At 40.5% G+C, this 24,852-nt stretch overlaps 1 protein-coding gene across 4 annotated transcripts in view; it reads right to left on the bottom strand.

Moving 5' to 3' along the window:
• Positions 1-6,143: 6,143 nt before the first annotated feature.
• Positions 6,144-24,852, bottom strand: part of AEBP2 (AE binding protein 2) — a 70,994-nt gene continuing 52,285 nt past the window's right edge. For 2 of the 4 annotated variants that reach the window (XM_070754336.1, XM_070754338.1), the window contains 4 exons: positions 18,393-18,460; positions 14,819-14,932; positions 14,451-14,517; positions 6,144-9,379 (listed from right to left, as the gene is read on the bottom strand). In XM_070754336.1, coding sequence (XP_070610437.1) covers positions 14,463-14,517; positions 14,819-14,932; positions 18,393-18,460 — 237 coding nt within the window. In that variant the 3' untranslated portion in view covers positions 6,144-9,379; positions 14,451-14,462. The remainder of the gene's footprint in view (positions 9,380-14,450; positions 14,518-14,818; positions 14,933-18,392; positions 18,461-24,852) is intronic. The other 2 variants (XM_070754337.1, XM_070754339.1) reach the window with 1 other exon arrangement.

The raw sequence follows: 24,852 nt of genomic DNA, 5'->3' as shown, positions 1-24,852 counted from the left end.
GAAATTCGTTTTTCATGGGTGGCCTTGGAATGCATCCCCCACGAAAAATGAGGGATCATTGTACATGTTTGAATTCTCTCTCTTGAATTTTCATTGCACCAAGCAACCTGCTATAAATCTTGATTCTATCATACATTTATTTTAGAATTTAACATCTTTAACATTACATGTACATCTTTAACATTGCATACTATCATATATGGTGGACGTGTCCACTAGTCAAGGAATTTTGGAAGAAAGTTAAAGATATTATCGAACAAATAATAGGGGGAAAAATACCATTAAAACCGGAACGCCTCCTCCTGGGAATAATTAGGCATAAAATTACTAAAAATGACAGACACTTAATACTACATATATGTTATGCCGGGTGTCATGGTACAAGCCCAAATTAAGTCTGAAGTGGAAATTCAAACACACACTCTCTTGCCAAGTAAACAAAGGCAGTTTATCACAAAGGAAAAATACGGTCCAAACGCGCTTTTATCAGCCAAAGTGCTTTCCCACAAACCACAAACTTTGAATGCTGTTAACCACCCCAAGTCCTTGGAGAGGGGCAGCATATAAATCAATCAAACAAACAAACAAAGAAACAAACAAAGAAACAAACAGTGTTTCATGCTTCAGCAAGGGTTAGACTAGAAGACCTCTAAGGTCTCTTCCAACTCTGTTATTCTAATTATTTTGTGTGTCAGTTGTTTTTGTGCCTTAGCAAGAATAGAACTTGCAGTTTTCCAGTTCCTAGCCTGATGCCTTAACCACTATACTAAACAGGCTCTCATGATAATATACAAATTTAATAACTTTAGAAGTTATTTAATAACTAAGAAGCTAATTATAATGAAAAGGAGACAAGGTTTGCGCATTATACAGATCAAGTCACTGGGGGTTTTTTTGTTTTTGTTTTTGCTGATGAGTTGAATGTTGGGTGAATGAAAATTCTGACATACGCAACAGCTATTCCCTGTTCTTTCATTGGAGTAAAATGTTTGGGAAGGATGTTGTAGCACTTGTCCATGAAAAGATGTATAAAACGGATTATACGCATTAAAGGGGTGTTAAACTGGAAAAGTTGTTATAAAAATGAACTAATTTCGGGATAGAATCTTCTGCAGACCTCATAGTCTGTTTTCACTATTCTTCCAGAAAGAAGAATGTCAGGGTTCCAAGCAGTGAAGGGCCACTCATCTTTGGCGCTAACGGTGCACCACAGAACCGTGTGTTCAAGATTTTTTTTGCCTCTTCCCAAGAACCATTTTCTATTTACAAACCCGAGTCTCTGAAACTGTAACCGGAAAAGGCAGGAAGCCTCCGTGGGGCCTCTCTAGGAATCCCTGGGAGGAAATAGAGTGGGAGAAGGTGAGGAGAAGCCTCCACGGAGCCTCTCTAGGAATCTCATGGGAGGAAACAGGGCCTCTACCCTTCCCGTGGTTTCCCCAATCGCACACATTATTTGCTTTTACATTGATTCCTATGGGAAAAATTGCTTCTTCTTGCAAACTTTTCTACTTCAGAGCCTGGTCACGGAACGAATTAAGTTTGTAAGTAGAGGTACCACTGTATCATATTGGCACAATCTGATGAAAATCGACTCTCAATGTTTCCATGGTTTTCATCTAATTAAGTCCCTTGGTCCAATCAAGATGCCATCTGGTTGCCTCATAACCTCACTTCTCTCTCCGGTCACCTGTGGGAACGTCCTTGGTTCCCAAGAGAAAGTATTTTGTTTTGGCTACAAAGCCCAAGCTATTTCTATCCTCCCCTCCCCATCCCTTAGCGCCAGTGTGGCAACACTGAAGCTTCATAGTGGCTTCAGTAAGGTCAGCTTCAGGGTTGACCGAGTCAGAGAAAACTGCTTCTTAAAATAGATCCTTGCTGAGTACAGTGGTACCTCTACCTAAGAACGCCTCTACTTAAGAACTTTTCTAGATAAGAACCTCAGATCTTGCTTTCAACTTGTTGCCGTCAGTTCTTATCTAGTAAAAGTACCTTTCTCTGATAACAGGAAGTTGGGGTCTTTCTTTCCTGGATTCTGAACGGAAGCACGCCTGACATATTATTCTATGTTCTAGGAATGTCAAGCTCGTATTTGGCCCACAGGATGCTTAAATCTGGGTCACGGGATTGCCCTAGAATCAGTGAAGGACCAGCCTGTGGCGCCTCTGCCAGTGAAAATAGAGCTTGGGAGGACTGCATGTGGCCTTCCCAAGCTTTGTTTTCATTGGCAGAGGGCTGCAGGAGGCCATCACAGCCAAAAACGGAGCCCAGGAAGGCCACATGTGTGAGGCCCTCACACGCTTCCTTCAGAAGGCTGCAGAAGGATCCCCTTAGCCCCGTCCGGACCACCACAGGTACCAACATGAATAATGTCAAGCTGGCAAAATGATGTCATACTGGCAAAATGAATTACGGATTAATGAAAGCGAGATGGAAGAAGTAGTAGAAAATGTATATAAGATAAAGAACAGAAGAATTAGAGAGATGAGAAGGAAAATTTTACATAAATGATATTTCACGCCAGTAAAACTAGCACACTTCCAGAGGAAAGGAAAAGGAAATTGCTGGCATGGTTGCCAAATAAAAGGAGTTTTTATGCATATTAGATTAGATTAGATTAGATTTATTGGATTTATATGCCGCCCCTCTCCGCAAACTCGGGGCGGCTCACAACATGCTCTGGGAATGCGTTGAAGTTCAAAAATTTTGGAAGGAAGTACAGAATGAAATTAACAATATGCTAAACATGAATTGGATAATGAAAGAATTACGAGAATTTAAAGAAATCAAAACAGCAGCTTTGGAAAGCGCTCAAGCAGTAGTGGTATTAGGGTGGAAGGATAGCAATAAATGGACAATCCAGAATTGGTACTGGTACATGGTGGACCACATCCATTTTGAATTTATGGAAATAAGATTAAATAACTTTGATGAAAATAAATTGGAGAAGCTGATGGCATGATGGAATAAGGTGAAAAATTATATCTTAAGTAGAATTTATGACGACAATGTGAAAAATAAATTCCAATCACTTTTTGTATGTAAAGAAATGTAAACCGGAGCTAAGGAAGAAATTGAAAGTTATTGCAAATAATTTAACCCCCTAAATGGTGGTGGGGTTTATTGGTGTTGGGCACTTTTTGTTTAAGTATTTTTTTGTTTGTTGTAATAAAATTTAATAAAAATATATATATTTTTTAAAAAGCTGGCCACACCCACCTTGGCCACGCCTCCAACAACTCTGACGCGGCCCTCAGTGATGTTGAGTTTGACACCCCTGTTCTAAGAGGAGCAGAGCCAACAACCAAAGGTTAGTCCAGTGAACGATTGGGAAAGTTAGCAAGAGTTAAGTACTTGTGCTTCTCTACTGAAGTGTACAGGCTTTTTAATTCAGTGATGACAGTCTGTTTCTTTTCATTCTCACTGGTTGGGGGTCATCAATCTTGCCAAAGGAGAGAGAACTGCATCGCAGAGAAGCACAAACAATTCATCACAGGGGAGGCAATTGTCAGATTAAATGGTATTAACCCAGCCAAGGTTCGGCTATGCAATTGGAGGACGGTAGCTCAACTGTACGTCTATTTTCCCTGAACAGAAGAACTGTCCGAGATGATCTCTTTGTTGGGACAATTTATTTGGGTTTTCAGGAGAGATGTCCAGGTATAACTTGAGTTCAGAGACTCTGCTTATTTATTCAAGTCGTTATTTATTTATTTATTGTTAGAGTTGAAAGGGACCATTGAGGTCATCAAGTCCAACCCCCTGCCTGAGCAGGAACCCTAAAGCACTCCAGCCAAATGGCAGTCCAATCTCCTCTTGAAAGTGTCCAGAGTTGGGGAGTTCACAACCTCCGCAGGCAGGTTGTTCCACTGGTTGATCACTCTGACCGTCAGGAAGTTCTTCCTTACTTCTAGGTTGAAGCTCTCCTTGGTCAGCTTCCAGCCGTTGTTCCTCGTCCGGCCCTCTGGTGCTCTGGAGAATAGAGTGCCCCCCTCCTCTCTGTGGCAACCCCTCATATACCTATATACAGCTATCATGTCCCCTCTGGCCCTCCTTTTCTATAGGCTATCCATGCCCAGTTCCCGCAATCTCTCTTCATAAGTCTTGGTTTCAAGTCCCCTAATCATTTTGATTGCTCTTTTCTGCACCTTCTCCAGAGTTTCAATGTCTCTTTTGAAGTGTGGTGACCACAACTGGATGCAGTACTCCAGATGTGGTCTGACCAGGGCGTAGTAGAGTGGTATTAATACTTCCCTGGTCTTGGAGTGTATTCCCCTGTTGATGCAGCTTAGGATAGTGTTGGCTTTTTTGGCCGCTGCTGCACATTGCTGGCTCATGTTTAGTTGATTATCCACCAAGACTCCAAGATCTCTTTCGCAGTGACTACTGCTAAGCGGGGTTTCTCCCAGGCTTTTAAGAGAGAGTAGCTGAACCCTGCTCTACGTTGAGTAGAAACAGAGAAATTAAAGATTTGGGAAAAACAGCTTCGACTCCCAAGTCTCTCCCCCATATATTAAATGAAGAAGACATATTAGCCAAAGACACTCTCTACATCAAATTACCATATTTTAAAGAGTATAAGATGCACCTTTTTACCCCCCAAAAGAGGGTGAAAACATGGGTGTGTCTTATACACTGAATCGGGGGGGGGGGTTTGTTTGCTCTTACCGGCATCCTGGCGATTCGGTTGGTTGCGCCCACGCCCGCTATTTTGCTTCCGTGCATGCGTAGGAAACAATAAAGCAATAAGGGAACACTCACAAAATTTTGGTGATTTTTTTTTGCTTCTGCACATGCGCAGAAGCAAAAAATGACCCAATTCATGCATGCACAAGCATCGCCTCGCGAGATTTTGCTTCTGCACATTGCGCAAGAAGCAAAAAAAGGCCCAGAGTTTATATATTTATTTATTTTATTTTGTTTATTTATTAGAATTGTATGCCGTACTGCTGATACCTCACCCCATGCCTCTGGATGATCTTGCCCAGCAGTTTCATGTAGATATTGAATAGCAGGGGGGAGAGGACCCTCTCTTAAATTTATTTTTTAAAAAGAAACGGTAAATACCATATTTTTCAGAGTACAGTGATACCTTGTTTTACAAACTTAATTGGTTCCGGGACGAGGTTCTTAAGGTGAAAAGTTTGTAAGACGAAACAATGTTCCCCATAGGAATCAATGGAAAAGCGATTAATGCGTGCAAGCCCAAAATTCACCCCTTTTGCCAGCCGAAGCGCCCGTTTTTGTGCTGCTGGGATTCTCCTGAGGCTCCCCTCCATGGGAAACCCCACCTCCAGACCTCTGTGTTTTTGTGATGCTGTGATTTCACTGAGGCTCCCCTTGCTGGGAAACCCCACCCTGGGACTTCTGTTGCCAGCAAAGCGGCCGTTTTGGCACTGGTGGGATTGCCCTGCTGGGATTCCCCTGCAGCAGCACAAATACATGGAAGTCCGGAGGCAGGGTTTCCCATGGAGGGGAGCCTCAGGGGAATCCCAGCAGTGCAAAAACAGGCACTTCCCTGGCAACGGAAGTCCAGAGGCGGGGCCTCCCAGCGGCGGCAGTGGGTTTGTAAGGTGAAAATAGTTTGTAAGAAGAGGCAAAAAAATCTTAAACCCCGGGTTTGTATCTCGAAAAGTTTGTATGATGAGGCGTTTGTAAGACGAGGTATCACTGTATAACACACACCTTCCACCCCCCAAAAGACGCTGAAAATTTGGGTGCGTCTTATATTCTGAATGTAGCTTTTTTTGGCAGCTTTTTTTGCCAGCCCTAACCAGATGCTAATGATTTTCCCAGCTCTTCCAGGCTTCTTTTCATTGCCATTTCCTCCTAAAAATGGTTTTTTTTCCAGCCCTAACAAGGTGCTAATGATCTTCATATGACACCAGGATAGTGCAACTGTCATACATACATGCCAGTTGCCAAGCAACAGAATGTTGATCATGTGATCATGGCGGATACGGAAATGGTCATAAGTCACTTCTTTCAGTGCGCATTGTAACTTTGGTTGCAAGTCGAGGACTATCCAGTTATTTTTCAATGAAATGAGTTAATTCTGGCCTTTATTTTGTTTGTTTTTTTAAATCTCATTTTTATTTTGAAATCTCACCTTGGGATCCTTCGTAATGGAAAGTGGTATTGCAATATTTTAATATATAAAATTCTAAGCTTTATTTGAACAGAAAAAATACATGATTTACATAGAGTGCTCCAACTTTTTCCAATAGCCCGCTGCAGTAAATGACCTTCGGGACCTTAAACCGTTAGTTGCATTTGCTTTCTTTTATTAGAAAAAATACTCCAGCAAAGTCTACAATCATCTGTCAATTATGAATGGCATACAAGAGATTCAATGGAACAATAAGGTTTTTAAAAAATACAAAATACAAACTATATCTGAAAACACCTATTTGGCAATGTTATACTTCTTAAAGAAAGGGAACCCAAGCAATTACAGATGACCATTTAACAAAGATAAAGCAGTAACGGAAGTGCTTAAGCAAAATTAAAAAGAAAAGACAAAACAAACAGCATCTGTTTTAAATAGTTAACATTGCCACAGATCATTATGAATACCATTGTCAAACAACTACGGTATTACAGAACCATTCCATGTCAGCAGTGCTTCTAAATCTGCACAGTAATAAAATTTAAATGTTTGTGAAAACATTCTAAATCCACCAGGAACCAAACAAGCATTTTACCTTCATTAAGGCAGCTCTCCTTATACAATTTGAATAAAAACCCCAAACAACTTTCTATCTCCCAAAATTTTAGACTTTAATTTATTTGCTGTTTAATTAAAAAAAATAGTGTAAAAAAAGTTGTATTAATGCAAAAAATAAAATAAAATAAAAAACAATTAAAATTCCTCCTAAACAGGAAGGGTTAATTATGCAGTTTGACTGCTATCACCTTCTTATTAAGTCGTTTATTTTACATTTGTTCCTTCCAACAAGCAAGGAAAAAGACTGATTACATATCCATGTTCAGCAGTGAGGTGCTATAAACCTTCCATGGATATTATGCATCCTTCAAAGATTTCTGAAAGGATACCCAATGTGTTTTGTTCTTACTAACAGTAGTACAGAGTCTCTTAGAAATCCAAGAGACATACAGTGGAACCCCGACATAAGAGCTGCTCTACTTAAGAGCAACTCGAGATAAGAGCTGGGAGGGGAGAGATATTTTTGTTCTACTTACAAGCCCAAATTCGAGATACAAGCGCCAAGGAGCTGTCTCCTGAAGCCAAACGCTAACTTCCGCGTTCGGCTTCAGGAGACAGCTGCGAAGCGGCGCGCGTGTTTTAAAAGGTTGCAGCCGGCCTGGGGGGCTCGGGGGGGTGCTTGCAGCTTTCTTTCTTGCTCTTTTTCTTTCTCTCTTTTACCTTCCCTTCCTCTATTTCTTCTTTTCTTTCTCCTTCCCACCTTCTTCCCTCCCTCCCTCCCTTCACTCATTCCTCTCTTACTCTCCCCTTTCATAAGTTTCCTTGCTTCCTTCCTCTGTTCCTGTCCCTTCCCCCTTCTTTCTTTCTTTCTTTCTTTCTTTCTTTCTTTCTTTCTTTCTTGCTTTCTTTCTTGCTTTCTTTCTTGCTCTTTTTCTTTCTCTCTTTTACCTTCCCTTCCTCTATTTCTTCTTTTCTTTCTCCTTCCCACCTTCTTCCCTCCCTCCCTCCCTTCACTCATTCCTCTCTTACTCTCCCCTTTCATAAGTTTCCTTGCTTCCTTCCTCTGTTCCTGTCCCTTCCCTCTTTCCTTCCTTCCTTCCCACCCTCCGTCCATTCATTCACCCATTCCTCTCTTGATCGCTTAAAGCCGGTCCCTGGTGCAAAAAGGGTTGGGGACCTCTGTCCTACAGGATTGGGTGGCAGAGAAGTTGAACATATGTAAATTTAAAAGTTTAAGAAAGTTTACAAGTTAAGTGAAAGAAACTTCATTATTCATTTATATGTACATGTACATTTCTTCATTAAAAACATGTCTTTCTGCATAATTTAGACTAACTTTGTGAGTTTTTTGAGGGCTGGAACCAATTAAAATTATTTACATTAATTCCTATGGGGAAAAGTCGTTCGAGATAAGAGCTGCTCGACTTAAGAGCCCAGGTCCGGAACGAATTAAACTCGTATCTCGAGGTACCACTGTATTATTGTTAAGAAAGGTGCTTGCTTTAAACAAATTCTGGCAGCGCTAATGACATACAATATCCTTCAATATTATTTCTACCATAATATATACATTTTAACTTCCATGCCTCTAGGAAAAAAACATCTACATTTTGTGATATAAAAATATATTACAAATCTGCAAATCTATTTACAAGCAAAGTCTCATTCGCTATATGCAACTTTTTTTTTGTCTCAATACAAGACAAACAAGATACACACATTTTCTTTTCCTGTAGGGTTAAAAAAAATTCCATAATTCCTTGCTTAATAAAGTGAGGAAGCAATTTAATTTTTTCCATAGCCAACTTTGGTGCATAAACGATTGTATTTTTAAATGCTTCTTTTTTAAAAAATACTTTTTTTTTTAGACAAACAGAAGGGAAAGGGAGGCAATATAATCTTTAAAACCAAGCTGGAGTTTTAAAAGCCAAATAGAATATAAAACCAATGTTGTTTCTTCTTCTTTTTTTGTATAGATATTATTAAATTCTGATTAATATACAGTAATATCTTATGAAGAGGATCGGATATACAGCAACATCTAACATTGATCAACCTCCCAAGAATGAATGAATGAATGAATGTGTGTACATACACACACACACAGTATGCCTCCACCATTTTTGCTTAAAACATGATACCACCACTTAAGGTTATGTGACTGGACATCACAAATTCACTAAAGTGATAATGGAGACGGTCCACAAGGAATTCTCTCTCGCTGTCGCTTATCAATGATGAGATTTCAAGAGTTTGTTTTACCAACAACAATAATAACCATAATAAAAAAATTTAAATGTGAGTAACAATGATCCCGGATGGTTTTTCACCTGTTCACCCAATACAAGTTTCAAAAGTCTTGAAACAAAGTTGAAACAACTCGTTTGGAAACAAGTTTCAAAACCAAAATCATTGGCGAGCATGCCAGAGAAGCTTCCCATTAAAGGTATATGTTAGACATTTATATATAATATATTCCATAGATGCTTCAACTTCATTCACAGAATGGTTGGACCAATCGTAGGCTGGCAGCAGTCGGGCACAGAGGGGGTGGGTGTGCCGTGTGCGTTTGTATTTCTGTCTGTCTGTCAGTGGATGAAGGTAAAGGACTCAAGGAATGTGCAATTCTAATTCCACGGTCAATGACTAAGGCGGTAGGTCAGGTGCCACCACCAAGTAGGTTTTTACCTCTTCAACCTCTTCTGCGGCATCGTTCTGGAAGGGAAAGGAAACACAGCATTGGTGGCATCTCAAAGGAAGTTTAACTTGCCCTGGTTTGAAGGTCCTTCCTGCTGGGAATTAAGACGGCATTATGGAAAAATACTTCTACTGTCAGGAAAGAGACGGATGTGCTTCTGCACAACCAGGTTGAAGTCAGTGAGAAAAATTAAGCATTTGAAACATCTGGAAGCAGAAGGAATGACATGGTTCTGTTTATTCTTCAGATATTGATATGAATTGTAGCTATAGGGATACAGTGTTGCCTCGATTTCCGTGGGGGATGTGTTCCGAGACCGTCCGCAAAAGTCGAATTTCCGCGAAGTAGAGATGCGGAAGTAAATACACCATTTTTGGCTATGGACAGTATCACAAGCCTCCCCTTAACACTTTAAACCCCTAAATTACCATTTCCCATTCCCTTAACAACCATTTACTCACCATTATTACTGGTACTCAACATTGAATAAGACACTTAGTGATCCTGATATTTATAAACATAATTATTTATTAACAATATTTTTTTTTGTTATTTATTTGCAAAAATTATTAGTTTGGCGATGACATATGATGGGAAAAACCGTGGTATAGGGAAAAAACCTGGAAGGTTTTTTTAATTAATATTTTTTGAAAAACCGTGGTATAGGCTATTCGCAAAGTTCGAACCCGCGAAAATCGAGGGAGCACTGTATTATCTTTCGGAAAAAGGAGTAAGGGACCCCACAGAAAATACAGTGTTCCCTCGATTTTCGCGGGTTCAAACTTCGCGAATAGCCTATACCATGGTTTTTCAAAACAAATTAATTAAAAAAATACTTCGTGGGTTTTTTCTATACCACGTTTTTTTCTGCCCGATGATGTCACATGTCATTGCCAAACTTTCGCCTGCCATTGCTGATTGGCTGAAATCTTGGCCAATCAGCGCTGTTATCACAAAAAAAAATAATTATTGTTAATAAATAATTATGTTTATAAATATCAGGATCACTAAGTGTCTTATTCAATGGCGAGTACCAGTAATAATGGTGAGTATATGTTTGTTAAGGGAATGGGAAATGGTAATTTAGGGGTTTAAAGTGTTAAGGGATGGCTTGTGATACTGTTTATAGCCAAAAATGGTGTATTTACTTCCGTATTTCTACTTCGCGGAAATTCAACTTTCGCGGGCAGTCTCAGAACGCATCCCCCGCGAAAATCGAGGGAACACTGTATTCATACTAATCAAAAACGGGCTCACATCTCTCACTTTGCCCGCCCCCCCCCCCCCCCAAAAAAGAATGGATTAATAAGCTTTAAATCTTTCTCATACTTAGAAAGCTGGAGTTTCAAAGCTCTATTTATCACAATGTTTTCCAATATTTCTGATGGGAACATCTGCCTTGCTCCCACTGTACCTCTGGATAAAAATTGCAATCGCCAAAAAGTCTTTTGTGTCTATCGACAAAAGCTTCATAAATTTAATTAAGGAACAGACTGAAAATGAGAGGATTTCAGAAATTAGTGCCGGGTCTGAAACTATGACTTTACATTATTGCACTGTACATAATTAAAACCCCAAGAAAATGTTAAGGTCCATACAGTTGCTTTATAATTAATATTGAAAATTTAGGCATTATGATTACTTCTGTTAAATAGTATGTTTAATGGCATATATTTTCCTTAGACAAAATTTAAATGGATTAATCTAGAGTATGAGAAATAAAAGGTAATGTTTCTAGGAGTCAGATGAGCCATTTCTATAAACATACTGCTGTGTATAGAAGTCATCAGGATAAGGATGACTGCTCTCCACTTAATAACAATTCCACAATGTTTTGGGGCAATATATTTCCTCTCTCTGCAACCTGAGATTGGCTATAGAGGAGGTCCTTGACTTACAACCAGAATTGGGACTAGAATTTCTGCTGCTAAGCAAGCTTTTATAACTGATTACAATTGATTTCATAAGATTTTTTGCCATGGTGGCTAAGCAAATCACGGCAAGTTTTTCAATGAATCGTGTGGTTGTTAAATGAATCTGACTTCCCCCTATGATTTTGCTTGTTGGAAGCCAGGTGGTAAGGTCAGAAATGGTGATTGGGTGAACCCAGGATCATAAATACATGCCAGTTGCCGAGTGCCTGAATTTTGGTCCCAGGACAGTGGGGATGTTGCGATGGTTGTCAACGCAAGGAATTGTCGTGTCACTTTTTTCAATGCTGTTCTAAGGGCAAATGGTCACTAAATGATTGCAAGTCAAGGAATACAGGTAATAACACTTGCTAGGCATTAGAACCTGGAGCTTCTAACATTTAAAAGACCCAATGGTTTTTTCAGACTATGAGACACACCAGAGTATAAGAAAAAATAAGATTTCAAAGAGTTGAACAAGAAAAAAAAAGGTTTTTGCCCTCCCCAGCCCTCAGGAGCACTCTGCAGACCTCCCAAAGCCTCTGGCACGGCCCTTTTTTGCAAAATATAGGTCTGCTTTTGGCAAAAAAGAGGACAGGGTTTCAGGAGGCCAAAAATGGCTTCATTCAGTGTATAAGATGCACTAACATTTCTACCCTCTTTTAGGGGGAGGATTGTGTCTTATGCTCCAAAAAGTACATGTTGTGGTTAGCTCTGGCCCAGCTCCTGTCCCAAGGACTGTGGATGTGGGGGAGACATCCACCTGCTGCAGGCCTGTTTTGCCCCCGGTGGAATCTGCTGATGAAGGCTCCTCTGACCAAGAAGACATGAGTGACAGGGAGGAGGAGAGTGTGGCAGACAGCTCAGAAGGAGATCAATTGTCTAGCTCCTCCTTGGATTCAGAACAAGAGTTACTGATACAGCCACGCATGCGGAGAGCGATGCATAGGCAACGACAACTGAGAGATTATTATCAAAGAAAATGAGGCCACCTTTGGTTGGGTGGGGCTGTGGTAATTAGTGAGGCTGCTATAAAGAGCAGCCTGTGCGTTTGGCCATTGTGGAGGATTATCTGATCCTTGTGTTTCGTGCCTGCTTTACAGACTTTGACCTTTTGTGTGCTGATTTTTCCTCGCTTTGAAACTAAACCAGAGCAAAGTGTGTTTCACTTTGTGAAAGAAGAAGGACTGTGAATTGACTCACAGCTGCAAGCTAAGTATCACAGAACTGAAAGGGACTTGTACAAATTATCAGTTTGTTTGGAGACGAGTGCTCTTTGCTATCCCAAAAGAGGGCTTAGTTTAAGTGAATTTTCATTATATATAAAGAACATTGTTTTGAATTTTCAAACGTGTGTGTGTCTGAAATTTGTACCTGTGAATTTTTGGGAGGAGTCTACCAGAGAGTCCAACAGAACAAGTACAGTATACCTTTGATGATAAATCATAAATGAGTTCTTCGGAGGAAAAAAGCACAGAAGATATAGTTATGGACACTTATGGTGTCTATTCAGATTATCAATCGTCCAACCATGGTTGTCTCAAAGATGCTTTTCCACAAGACAACCGGATCTTTCTTGGATTTTTTCCCCCTTGAAAATGTTTCACTTCTCATTCAAGAAGCTTCTTCAGTTCTCTGAATTTTCCTGGGTGAGTAGTAAAACGCTTCCGAGGGGGAAAAAAACCCAAAGAAAATCCAGTTGCCTTTTGCAAATCAACTTTGGGATGACATTTACAGTGTTTTCCCAAAATCATATCTGTATTTCCCTGAAAATAAGACTGGGCCCCCAAGATAAGTATTAGGCCTTGTTTTGGGGAATGTCTTTTCCCCTCACGTATGGGAGGCTCCACTTAGAAACATAGAAGACTGGAGGCAGAAAAAGACCTCATGGTCTACCTAGTCTGCCCTTATACTATTTCCTGTATTTTATCTTACAATGGATATATGTTTATCCCAGGCATGTTTAAATTCAGTTACTGTGGATTTACCAACCACGTCTGCTGGAAGTTTGTTCCACTTCTGGTTTGCTGTTGGGCAGGAGGCCATGCGGTGGAGCAGCGCCACCACCATGAGGTGTGCGTGTGTGAGAGATGCCTGACGCATCCCACAGTGGCCTCAGGCCCGCAAAGTCAGGCCATCTGTGCCCCAACACCTGCCTCGCCTTGCGGCCGCAGCACTAACACACCACTTGGCCTCCTGCCCTGTTGTGGCCATCAGCAAGCAGAAGTGGGCTGAAGGCTACATAGGCTCCTGCTGCACATGGCTGTGAGGCAGTTGTCGGGGCGTCGATGGCCTGGCTGAGGTACTCTACTCCCGCACCATCTTGTGGCCACGGCACCACAAGCAACCAGATGCAATAGATGGGCGGCCAGTGGCACTGGTCCTTAAGCAGAGCTAATTTTGGGGTGGCGCAGCAGGTAGAGTGCTGTACTGCAGGCCACTGAAGCTGACTGTGGATCTGTGGGTCAGCGGTTCAAATCTCATCACCGGCTCAAGGTTGGCTCAGCCTTCCATCCTTCCGAGGTGGGTCAAATGAGGACCCGGATGGTGGGGGCAATAGGCTGGCTCTGTTAAGAAGTGCTATTGCTAACATGTTGTAAGCCGCCCTGAGTCTAACGAGAAGGCCACATAAAAATTGAATAAATAAATAAATAAATATTATAAAAGAGCCTTGGTGGTGCAGTGGTTAGAGTGCAGTACTGCAAGCTACTTCTGCTGATCACCGGCTGACAGCAGTTTGGCAGATCAAATCTCAGTAGGCTCAAGGTTGACTCAACCTTCCATGGTTGGTAAAATTAGGACCCAGATTGTTGGGGGCAATATGCAAACCGCTTAGAGAGGGCTGTAAAGCACTGTGAAGCGGTATATAAATCTAAATGTTATTATTGTTTTAGGCATACATGTGAAAGCATGCTAGGTCTTATTTTCGGGGTGGATCTTATTTTCAGGGAAACAGTACTTATGGAAAAATATAGAATTTAATTGTAAAGTTCAATAGTGAATTATGATAGGTCCGTCCCCATCCTAACCTCAAAAGAAAAAAGAAAAAAAGCATTTAATTTGTTTAAATTGCACGTAGCACTATCTTAAAGTAATACTGTATGTATTACAGGCTGAACAGAATGTGATTTTTTTTTTTAAAGATAAATTTGGACTTTAAAAAAATTGGTATACAAACCAGCATGTGATCTTAAGAGAAGTGATCTTTCAGGATTCCATTGAATGTACCTCCTTTACTAGACTTTCTGTACACCAAAGCACAAAAAAGTAAAATACACTCGGTAAATAACATATTTACCAGCCAGAGTTTTAAGTTCAAAAGCTGTCATGTGACCTCATGCCTTGAAAATTAACTTCTGGATGCTGTCAAATTAATGAAATCTTTCTTTCTTCAACATCTGCCAAAAATATTACTGAAGGTGAATGATCAAGGAGGAATAGTACTGACTACTTTGGCTACCTGCAGTTCTGGTACAGCTTCAAAAAGTTATGCAAGGCATCAAGTCACATTGAGCAAAGAGAACATCCAGAAATGCAGAGATTTACCTGTATATGTTTGGGTCCAGAAGCAAAGCAGTATCTTTTGGTAGTTTTGATAAATGAACTACTTTAGTTTTTAATTGATGCCTTTCACTTTCATTTACCCACACATCAGGAAGACTATGAATAAAATAAAATATTCAAAGAAAAGGTCAGTGATTCGCTCTACATTATCACTACTGGTAAAAGAGCTGCTGTGAATTTCTTTTATGTACACTTGGCCAATAAAAAATTCTATTCTATTCTGTTCTGTTCTATTTTATTCTGAAATAAAAATCCACACCAATGTTGCGCTGCCAAAAAGATTTGCCTGGAAATCTGCTTCTCTGTGAGCATCGGTCACCTTAATTGTAATTGGAGTGTAATTCCAAACCTTTTGTTACAGGACAAGGCTCTCTCCCTCTACATACAGAGGGCTTCACCTCTTTCAGGAAGCAACATTTTATTTCTATTATTTTAGCTATGATAGTTGGCATATGGGACTTGCCCAAATTAAGCATATTTCGGCACAAAATTCTCTACCTTCTACCTTCTGGAAACATAGAAGATTGACGGCAGAAAAAGACCTCATGATCCATCTAGTCTACCCTTATCCTATTTCCTGTATTTTTATCTTAGGATATGTTTATCCCAGGCATGTTTAAATTCAGTTACTGTGGACTTACCAACCACATCTCCTGGAAGTTTGTTCCAAGGATCGACTACTCTTTCAGTAAAATAATATTTTCTCATGTTGGTTTTGATCTTTCCCCCAACTAACTTCAGATTGTGTCCCCTATATGGAAGCTCTATGATTTGACAATAGCTCAAACTCTCTATGCGAAGTTTGGCTCTGAGGACAGCATTCTCTAAAATGTAAAGGAGCCCGCGTGGATTTTACTCTGTTTGTTGTAACCAACTTTGTGTGTGTTTGTGTTTGTGTGTGTGTGTGCACAGAGGTGGGCTGCTAAGGTGGAACGGTGACGTGTGCTCACCGCCGTGGCTCTGAGTGCTAGTGGAGGCACAGTAGCATAATTGCACTGCACTCTGCCAGCACTCAGAGCAACGAGGGCAAGCACACGTCACTGTTCCACATTGAGCCAGTGCTATCTGAAGTCATTTCTGTGGTTGTGTAGCCAGCATGATGTCATGGAGCGGTGTTACCTTCCCATCAAAATGGTGCCTACTTATCTACTCACATTTGCATGCTTTTGAATTGCTAGGTTGGCAGGAACTGGTGGGAAGACAGGAGCTCATCCATTTAATATGGTGCTCGGGTCTCGAACCTGGGCTAGCTGACAAGTCCAGGTTCTTAACTGTTGAGCATAATGTCTATCTACTGGGAACCTTTCAAAATCCCACATAAGTAGCATTAATGACAATGATTAATATTATTATTATTCAAAATAATAGCACCCCCCAGGCAGTGACTTTATTTAAATCTCCATGCATTATTTCTTTAAAGCTAACTAAAAGGTAAGTTTCAAATACACTTTGGTTAGTGAAAAAAACATAGAACCTGTTTCAATTTGGGAAACTGAACTACAATTACTTTTGAAAAGCATTGGCAAATATTTCAAAGACATTTTCCACAAATTTATTTTGGCCAATTTTAAAGAGCTTTATGGACGTTTCATTATGTTATATGAACTGAGTTAAACTGAATTAAAATTAAACCAGAATTGTGCCCCTCTTGAAAAGGGAGGGAAAAAGGGATATATATGTTCTATATGTGAGCATACCATTTAAAAATAGTTAATTTCTGATACTCTGTAGTTTTTGTTTATTGAAAAAGCTAATTATAGTTCAAATGAGCCAGTTTTAATATTGGTAATGAATGTATTTTCCATAATGATTTCAAAGCCTTCTTAGCAACTGCTTCTGTGGTGTTAACAAGGTAACAAACGCTTGCAGTCTTTAGAAAAGCTGACACATCATATGAATCTTTAATTTAAAAAACTAAAGAAAATTCAACAATATGCAGTGGTACCTCAGTACTCGAACGCTTTGGTTCTCGTACGTTTTGGATACCGAACAAAATTTTCGGCAAAAATTTGCTTCGGTATCTGAACAAAAATTCGGATACCGAACAGCCACAGAAAATTTTGTTTATTATCCGAAATGAGGGGACGGGGTGAGAAGGAATGGGAGTCGGAATCCGACACGCCCATCCTGGCCGCCCACTAAACAGCCTCCCAGTCGTGCTCCAAGCTGTAGGAAGGGGGGGGGGCGGCTGCAATACCGACAGTTTCGGGGGGCCTCCTTTCCTCAGTGGTTTGTCTTGTTCCCTTTAAGCAGCTACACCAACTTTCTCCTTCCTGACGGTGGCAGAGGCTTTCCTTCGAGGAGCAGCAGCCCCGGAAACGTCAGCGGCTTCCCTTTCTCATGTCACGTTCCCGGCGCTGCTGCTGCTCTAAGGAAAGCCTCTGCCGCCGTTGGGAAGGAGAAAGTTGGTGTAACTGCCTACAACTACAAGACGAACCACTGAGGAAAGGAGCCTCCCCCCGAAACTGCCGGTATTGCAGCTGCCCCCACCCTTACTACAGCTTGGAGTGCTTAGACCTCAGATCTTTATCCCATAGGAAATAAAGGAAATAGGGGCTGGAAACCAATTAAACCCATTTCCATTATTTCCTATGGGATAAATTAATTCGGTACTCGACCAAATCGGTTCTCGACCACACTTCTGGAACGAATTGTGGTCGAGAACCGAGGTACCACTGTATACTGTATTTACTGATTATACAAGTAAGGGTATTTCTTATCTACCTTTGGCTATCTATTCTGTTTAGTTTTGGAGAAGGGCTAATGTAACCCTCTTTCCAATAGCTTCCAAAACCTCAAATAAAATTTAACTTGGGTTATCAATGTCTTTGGAACTGCAATAAGTGTAAAAGTCACTTTCCATTTTGCCTTCCTCATGAATATTACTTTTTCTTAAAGTAGACTCAAATGCATGAATTAACTTGGTAATTTTAATTCTCCATTATCTCCATCTCTGCTTTATAACAGAGCTATATGCCTGAGTATACAGTGGTACCTGCACTGAAGAACTTAATTCGTTCCGTGACCAGGTTCTTAAGTAGAAAAGTTTGTTAAGTAGAAGCAATTTTTCCCATAGGAATCAATGTAAAAGCAAATAATGCGTGCAAACCCATTAGGAAAGAAATAAAAGCTCGGAATTTGGGTGGGAGGAGGATGAAGAAGAAGAGGAGGAGGACAGTCGCTGCCGGAGGAAGAAGGTGAGATGAATTTTAAAAAATCCAAAACTTTAACGCTTTAAAAAAAAGGGACTCGCATATACTCCGCCAGAGAGAGAAATCCAGGGGGAATGGCAGGAAACTGGCTGGGCCTTTGTGCTGCTCTCAAATTTCCTTGGAAATTTTTCCGGGCTCGGGTTCTTAAGTAGAAAATGGTTCTTTAAGAAGAGGCAAAAAAATCTTGAACACCCGGTTCTTATCTAGAAAAGTTCTTAAGTAGAAGCGTTCTTAAGTAGAGGTACCACTGTACTGTAAATTTTGTTTATGCTTGTGTAAAATATAGGGAACATCCTAATTTTTGCAGGTGCCCATATTATGTACTACTGAGTATAAATACTTACATATCTTCTGGAGTCCAGTGAAGCAGCAACTTAACTTTTCCAGAGTCCTCTTTCCTTTTAGCCATTACCTAAAAACAAACACGAGGAAAGCGACTTGAAATATTTATGCTCTTTCTTGAATTCCCTGCTTTTAAAAGTATCTAGTCCAAATGTCTTATATCAATACGTGTTTTGGGTTACAGGGTTTTTTAAAAAAAATGGATTCTGATAGTCGTTGTAGCAGCTTTCTTCTTCTCTAAAAGCAGTTTACTTTTGAGATGATGTTCAAATTTATGTGAGATTATGCCAATACACACGCAGTGCCTTTTTTAATGCCTGCCCTCATTTTCTTTAGCAAATATATCATGTTGACTAGGGATTTCTGGGAGTTGAAGTCCACTACCCCAAAACAAGTGGAGTGTATCCAATTGGGGAAAGCTTTCGCATGTTATATATTTTGCATCCTGTGGAAGAAAACAGTAGGTTTCTTAGCTTGACTCATGTAAGACATATCAAATTGGTTGTTTGCCTTCAACGTCATGAATGGACTGCATAAAGAGGTAGCTCAAGCCCCAAAGTGGAAACGTCTTGATGTTCTGCAGAAATATTAACCACAGGATAAAAGCAACACAGAGAAATAAGCTTGTAATTGCAAGTTTCAGACACGTTTCTAGAACTCGGTATCTGGTGCACAGGGACTGGAGCTGTTTTCAAAGCTAATGGGTCCCTGGGAAATTTAGAAGCACGAGAGATAAAGAGTTGTGGATAGGCTGCTTGAAGAAATGTAGAAACAGGACTCAAATGCCATGGCGTAAGAGGGAATTCGTTTAGGCTGACTCCCAACTTCTGACTACTCAAAACATTTTCCAGTCTGCCTTTCTTCCTTCAAGTATTAAGTCTGCATTGTTAGTGGAGCCTGATATAGACAAGTCTGGGTATTGAGAATGATATATGAGGTGCCTCCGCTTTTCTGTTTTCTGTGTTTATTTTTAAATGCATTTTTGTGTTATATTGTTAGTTGCCCAGAGTTGTTTGGTTAAGGTGGGCAGCCATATTTATATTTTCTAAGTAAATAGAAAAGGCAAGCCTGCTTCAAGCATGGGAGTCCTGGTAAGAAAATCAGGAAAGGAATTGGTTAGAGAAAACAGCAAAAAACCTTCATTGTGTAAAACCAATGGAAATGTTGCATATTTGGGAAGGCGACTTATGCAGTAAGCTCAAAAGCTACACATAGAGGTTCTCAAAGACAATCAGAGCTTATCCTAATCAGTTCAAGTGATTAAGGCATAGTGGGTGTTTATAGGAGCTTCTAAATTATGTTTGAACATTAGCATCTGATTTGAAAAGTAGCAATGATGGCACATTACTGTTCTTCTTTCTCCACATCCTAGATTGTTATATTCGTTCAAAAGGAAACACCCCAAAGCTTTTCAATGCAGCATTATTAGCAAAAGATTCTATACCTGGATCTATAAAAATTGTATTTTTAAAAGCAATCTTTCAAAGAAAGTATAAGTATTGTTAAATGCTAGCCGGGTATTTTAGCAATCATCAGCAAAAACATATCTAAAACAGAAAAAAAAAAAAAAGGCTGATCGTAAAACAATTTCTAGAAACTTGGAAATTATAACTGATGTAAAACATGCCAGAAATAGTTTTACCTGTTTCCATGTTAAAATTAAGATAGATGTAAGATGTCTGCATGTACCGTAACTCTATTTGCAGGCCTATGGAAAGCACTTCACAAATACAAAAGCCAAAAGAGAAGGGGCGCAACTGGCCAGGTAATATATTTTATGTGTCAATCAAGATATCAAAAGACAATCGTAGAAGAATTTCGTAGCTTCATTGCAGGAAAATGACTTGGTGTCATTTAAACATGGTGGACTAGACCAGGGATGGCGAAGCTTTTTTCCCTTAGGTGCCGAAAGTGTGCGTGTGTGCCTGCGTTATAACACATGCGTACCCACACCTGTAATTCAAAGCCCCCCCATGCCCCCCTGTGCATGCACACATAACCCCCAGGCTTCTCCGCCCCTGCGCATGGACACACGACCATCTGCCCTCAATTTTGGGCTTAGCAGGCCTCGCTGAAGCCTCTGGAGGCCATAAGTGGCCCATTTACCGACTTCCGTCAGACCCGTTTTTCGCTCTTCCCAGGTTCCAGAGGCTTTCCTGAGCCTTGGGAGGCTGAAAATGTCCTCCCCCACCCTCCCAGAGGCCGAAAATGGCTTCCCCCACTCTTCCAGAGACCGAAAACGACCTCCCCTACCCTCCGAGGCCGAAAACGGCCTCCCCTACCCTCCCAGAGGCCGAAAATGGCCTCCCCCGCCCCCCCAGAGGCCGAAAATGGCCTCCCAAAGTCTCTGCATTAGACCTGTACTTATTTGGCATACAAAACGGGCTGCATGGAGACTCCTGGGAGGGGAGGGCTGGCGTGGGCAGACCCAGCCGAAAATCAGCTGGCCAGTGCGCAAATGTGCTGGAGCTGAGGTAGGGCAACGGCTCGCGTGCCCGCAGATATGGCTCCACCTGTGACACGTGTGCCATAGGTTTGCCACCATAGGACTAAGCTATCGTTCCAATAAGTATGGTCAGTAAGTTGGTCAAGGGTGAGGTATTAAGAAAATTTTCTAGTTCCAAACATGTGGAGGGCACTGATTTTAATATTCGGTTTTTTGCGGATTCAGAAAATCCCTCAGAAGGCGTTTCACCAAGTAGCGACAATGAATCGTATGGAGGGCAATGGGGGAAAGGAACAGCTGAAGTTCCTCACCAAGAGAAATTCCACGGAGGGTCTTCTCAGGAGCTGATTTTGGTGTGTGTGTGTGTGTGTGTGTGTGTAAATCATGAACTGTGGTCATCTTGATGAGAGGAAACTTGGTATGGGAAGACTTTTGCTCAAGACTTTCAAAGCAGAAGCAAAATAGCCAGAAATCAGCAATCCAATTATTATTATTATTATTATTATTATTATTATTATTATTATTATTATTATTATTATTTATTAGATTTATATGCCGCCCCTCTCCGTAGACTCGGGGCGGCTCAATTTGCCTTCAAAGGAGCATTCGTACCACTGCGAAGATAAATAAATTATACCTTCCACACCAAACAAATTTTCCCATTTCTTTTTGAAAAACCAATCTTTACCAGGATTGAGGGTTACATGTATGCAAATGGAGTTCTGCTGACCTCTGCTGGAGAGCCACAGGAATAAAATATTTTTCTTAAAACGTTAAATATAAAATGGGTTAAAAATTGCTCAAAAAAAATAAAGAAAACACTTAAACAACAGAATATAACTCCAAGTATTCAATGAGAATATTTCATTCATTCAGATCTAGGACGTGTTATTTGAGTGTTCCCTTTATTTTTTTTGAGCAGTATATATTTTATATATCTAAAAGAAAAACCTAATTTGCTTTTGGAGCAGCCAGTACTGTCTGTCCTCCGTCTTAGCTCCTCCGTATCTTTTGGAGCACTAATGATACTTATGATACTAAGCCCTTCAGGGGGTTCATAGAAACATAGAAGTCTGACGGCAGAAAAAGACCTCACGGTCCATCTAGTCTGCCCTTATACTATTTTCTGTATTTTATCTTAGGATGGATATATGTTTATCCCAGGCATGTTTAAATTCAGTTACTGTGGATTTATCTACCACGTCTGCTGGAAGTTTGTTCCAAGGATCTACTACTCTTTCAGTAAAATAATATTTTCTCATGTTGCTTTTGATCTTTCCCCCCACTAACCTCAGATTGTGTCCCCTTGTTCTTGTGTTCACTTTCCTATTAAAAATACTTCCCTCCTGAACCTTATTTAACCCTTTAATATATTTAAGTGTTTCGATCATGTCCCCCCTTTTCCTTCTGTCCTCCAGACTATACAGATTGAGTTCATTAAGTCTTTCCTGATACGTTTTATGCTTAAGACCTTCCACCATTCTTCTAGCCCGTCTTTGGACCCGTTCAATCGCTGAGGTTGCTGTACAAGGAGAAAGAAAATCCAAAGCAACAAAGACGGAATTATAATAGGAATGCAGAACGTAAAACTACAAATATGGGATGCTCCATGCAGAAAAAGCAAGACAAAGTGATGATAGATTGACATCTTAAGCATTAGAGAATTGAAACAGATTGGACCCTGTTGTGGTTAGCTCTGGCCGGGCTCCTGCCCCAAGGACTGTGGATGTGGGGGAGACATCCACATGCTGACCAAGAAGACATGAGTGACAGGGAGGAGGAGAGTGTGGCAGACAGCTCAGAAGGAGATCAATTATCTAGCTCCTCCTTGGATTCAGAACAAGAGTTAATGATACAACCACGCATGGGGAGAGCGATGCATAGGCAACAACAACTGAGAGATTATTATCAAAGAAAATGAGGCCACCTGTGGTTGGGTGGGGCTGTGGTCATTAGTGAGGCTGCTATAAATAGCAGCCTGTGGGTTTGGCCATTGTGGAGGATTATCTGATCGTTGTGTTTCGTGACTGCTTTACTGACTTTGACCTTTTGTGTGCTGATTTCCCCCCGCTTTACGACTAAACCAAGTGTGTTTCACTTTGTGAAAGAAGAAGGACTGTGAATTGCCTCACAGCTGCAAGCTAAGTATCACAGAACTGATAAGGGACTTGTACAAATTACCAGTTTGGTTGGAGACCAGTGCTCTTTGCTATACCAAAAGAGGGCTTGGTTTAAGTGAATTTTCATTATAAAGAACATTGTTTTGAATTTTCAAACGTGTGTGTGTGTGTCTGAAATTTGTACCTGTGAATTTTTGGGAGGATTCTATCAGAGAGCCCGACAGAACAGACCCGGATGCTTTTGAGTCAGAAAATCGTGCTGTTCACTACTCAAGACACAGAAATGCAAAAACGTAAAACAAAAAACAGCACCACTTTCAGTAAGAAATGATACAGGCGGACATCCTTGTGTACAATGCAATTGAGGACCAAATATGATCTATATTAGAATTTGCAGTCAATGTCCTTTAAAAGGACGCTCATCTAAGTTTCCGCTCCAACCACTGATGCAAGATGACATGTTTTATTTATGGTCAAGGTAAATCTGAAAACAACAGAACATGCAAGCAAAGAGTTTCTGCTTATGATTGGAGACTGGAATGTCAAAGTCAGAACATTTAGGAGGAAAATATAGCTATGCATGGGCCAGGAAACAGGAATTAAGGACAATTTATCACCTTCTGGTTTCTTTAGCAACAGCATATATTTCCAAGCAGAACAATTTCCGAATACAGAGATGTCATCAGATGGAGAACACTGGTTGTATTATTGGTACAAAGAATTGTAACAGATCAATTAGCCAGCAAAGATGACCTCAGGAGCTGTGTGTGTGTGTGTGTGTGTGTGTAAATCATGAATTGATTATGTGCAGGTTCCATACCAAACTAAAGAGGAAAAGTCCACAACACAATCTTGAATGTAGAGCTACCATTTTCAAGAAGAATTATCAAGAACTGCTCTGAAGTCCTGGACATCAGAGAGAGAACCAGAGAAATTATGGAATGAGATCAAAGAGATTATAAAAGGTAAATATAGAACAAGAGTGTCTAAGAGATAGAAGAGAACAAACTGGTTGTCAGAACAGATTATAAAAATTGCCCAGAAGAGGAGGGACTAAGAAAGTCAAAGATCTCAGGAAAATGTATTTAATTTAATTTAATTTATTGGATTTGTATACCGCCCCTCTCCATGGACTTGGAGCGGAGTGTTTTCCCAAAAATAAGGCCCTGTCTTATATATTTTTTGAACCCTGAAATAAGTGCTTGGCCTTATTGCCATGCACTCAAAAGCCCGATTGGGATTATTATCAGGGGATGTCATATTTTTGGGGGGACAGATATACACATGCTCACACCGTGTGTGTGTTTGTGTATTTATTATTTTTTTCGTGCATTCGGGTTTTTTCCTGTGTAATATTGTGAGTGTTTTTGCAACGTTTTGTCGAGATCACACTCGCCATTCTCAGGATGAAGTCTTTGGCTTCGTGCTGCTGTGAATACAGCTTGTTTGCAAACAAAAACCAAAAACCAATGAACAGGTAGTAATTCAGAAAGTATCAAATAGAAATGAGAGGAGTATATTGAAATACTGCACAATAGAGATGTCAATATCTGAGATACCTCTCAAGATATTCCCCTACTTAGAAACATGAGCAGCACTACAAAGTTGTAGCCGGATCAGCAGCCAGGTGGGATAGCTACAAGAATTGATGGAGCATCTACAGAAATAGGAGAGAAAGCGGGGGGGGGGGGGGTGTCTAATAATGGTTCTAATCATGACAGAAGCAAATCTGGAATGACCCAGTGGCTAGTTGACAGATTGGAAGAGGTCAGTCTTCATGCCAATATCAAGAAAAGGAGGCTTAACAGATTGTACAAACTACTGCACAATATCCTTAATTTCATGTTAGCAAAATTGATGCTCAGTATCATTAATGCAGATTATAGGCCTAAATGG

This window comes from Erythrolamprus reginae, chromosome 6 (assembly GCF_031021105.1).
Source record: "Erythrolamprus reginae isolate rEryReg1 chromosome 6, rEryReg1.hap1, whole genome shotgun sequence".
NCBI lineage: Eukaryota > Metazoa > Chordata > Lepidosauria > Squamata > Dipsadidae > Erythrolamprus > Erythrolamprus reginae.
This window is presented reverse-complemented; position numbering and strand designations above follow the sequence as displayed.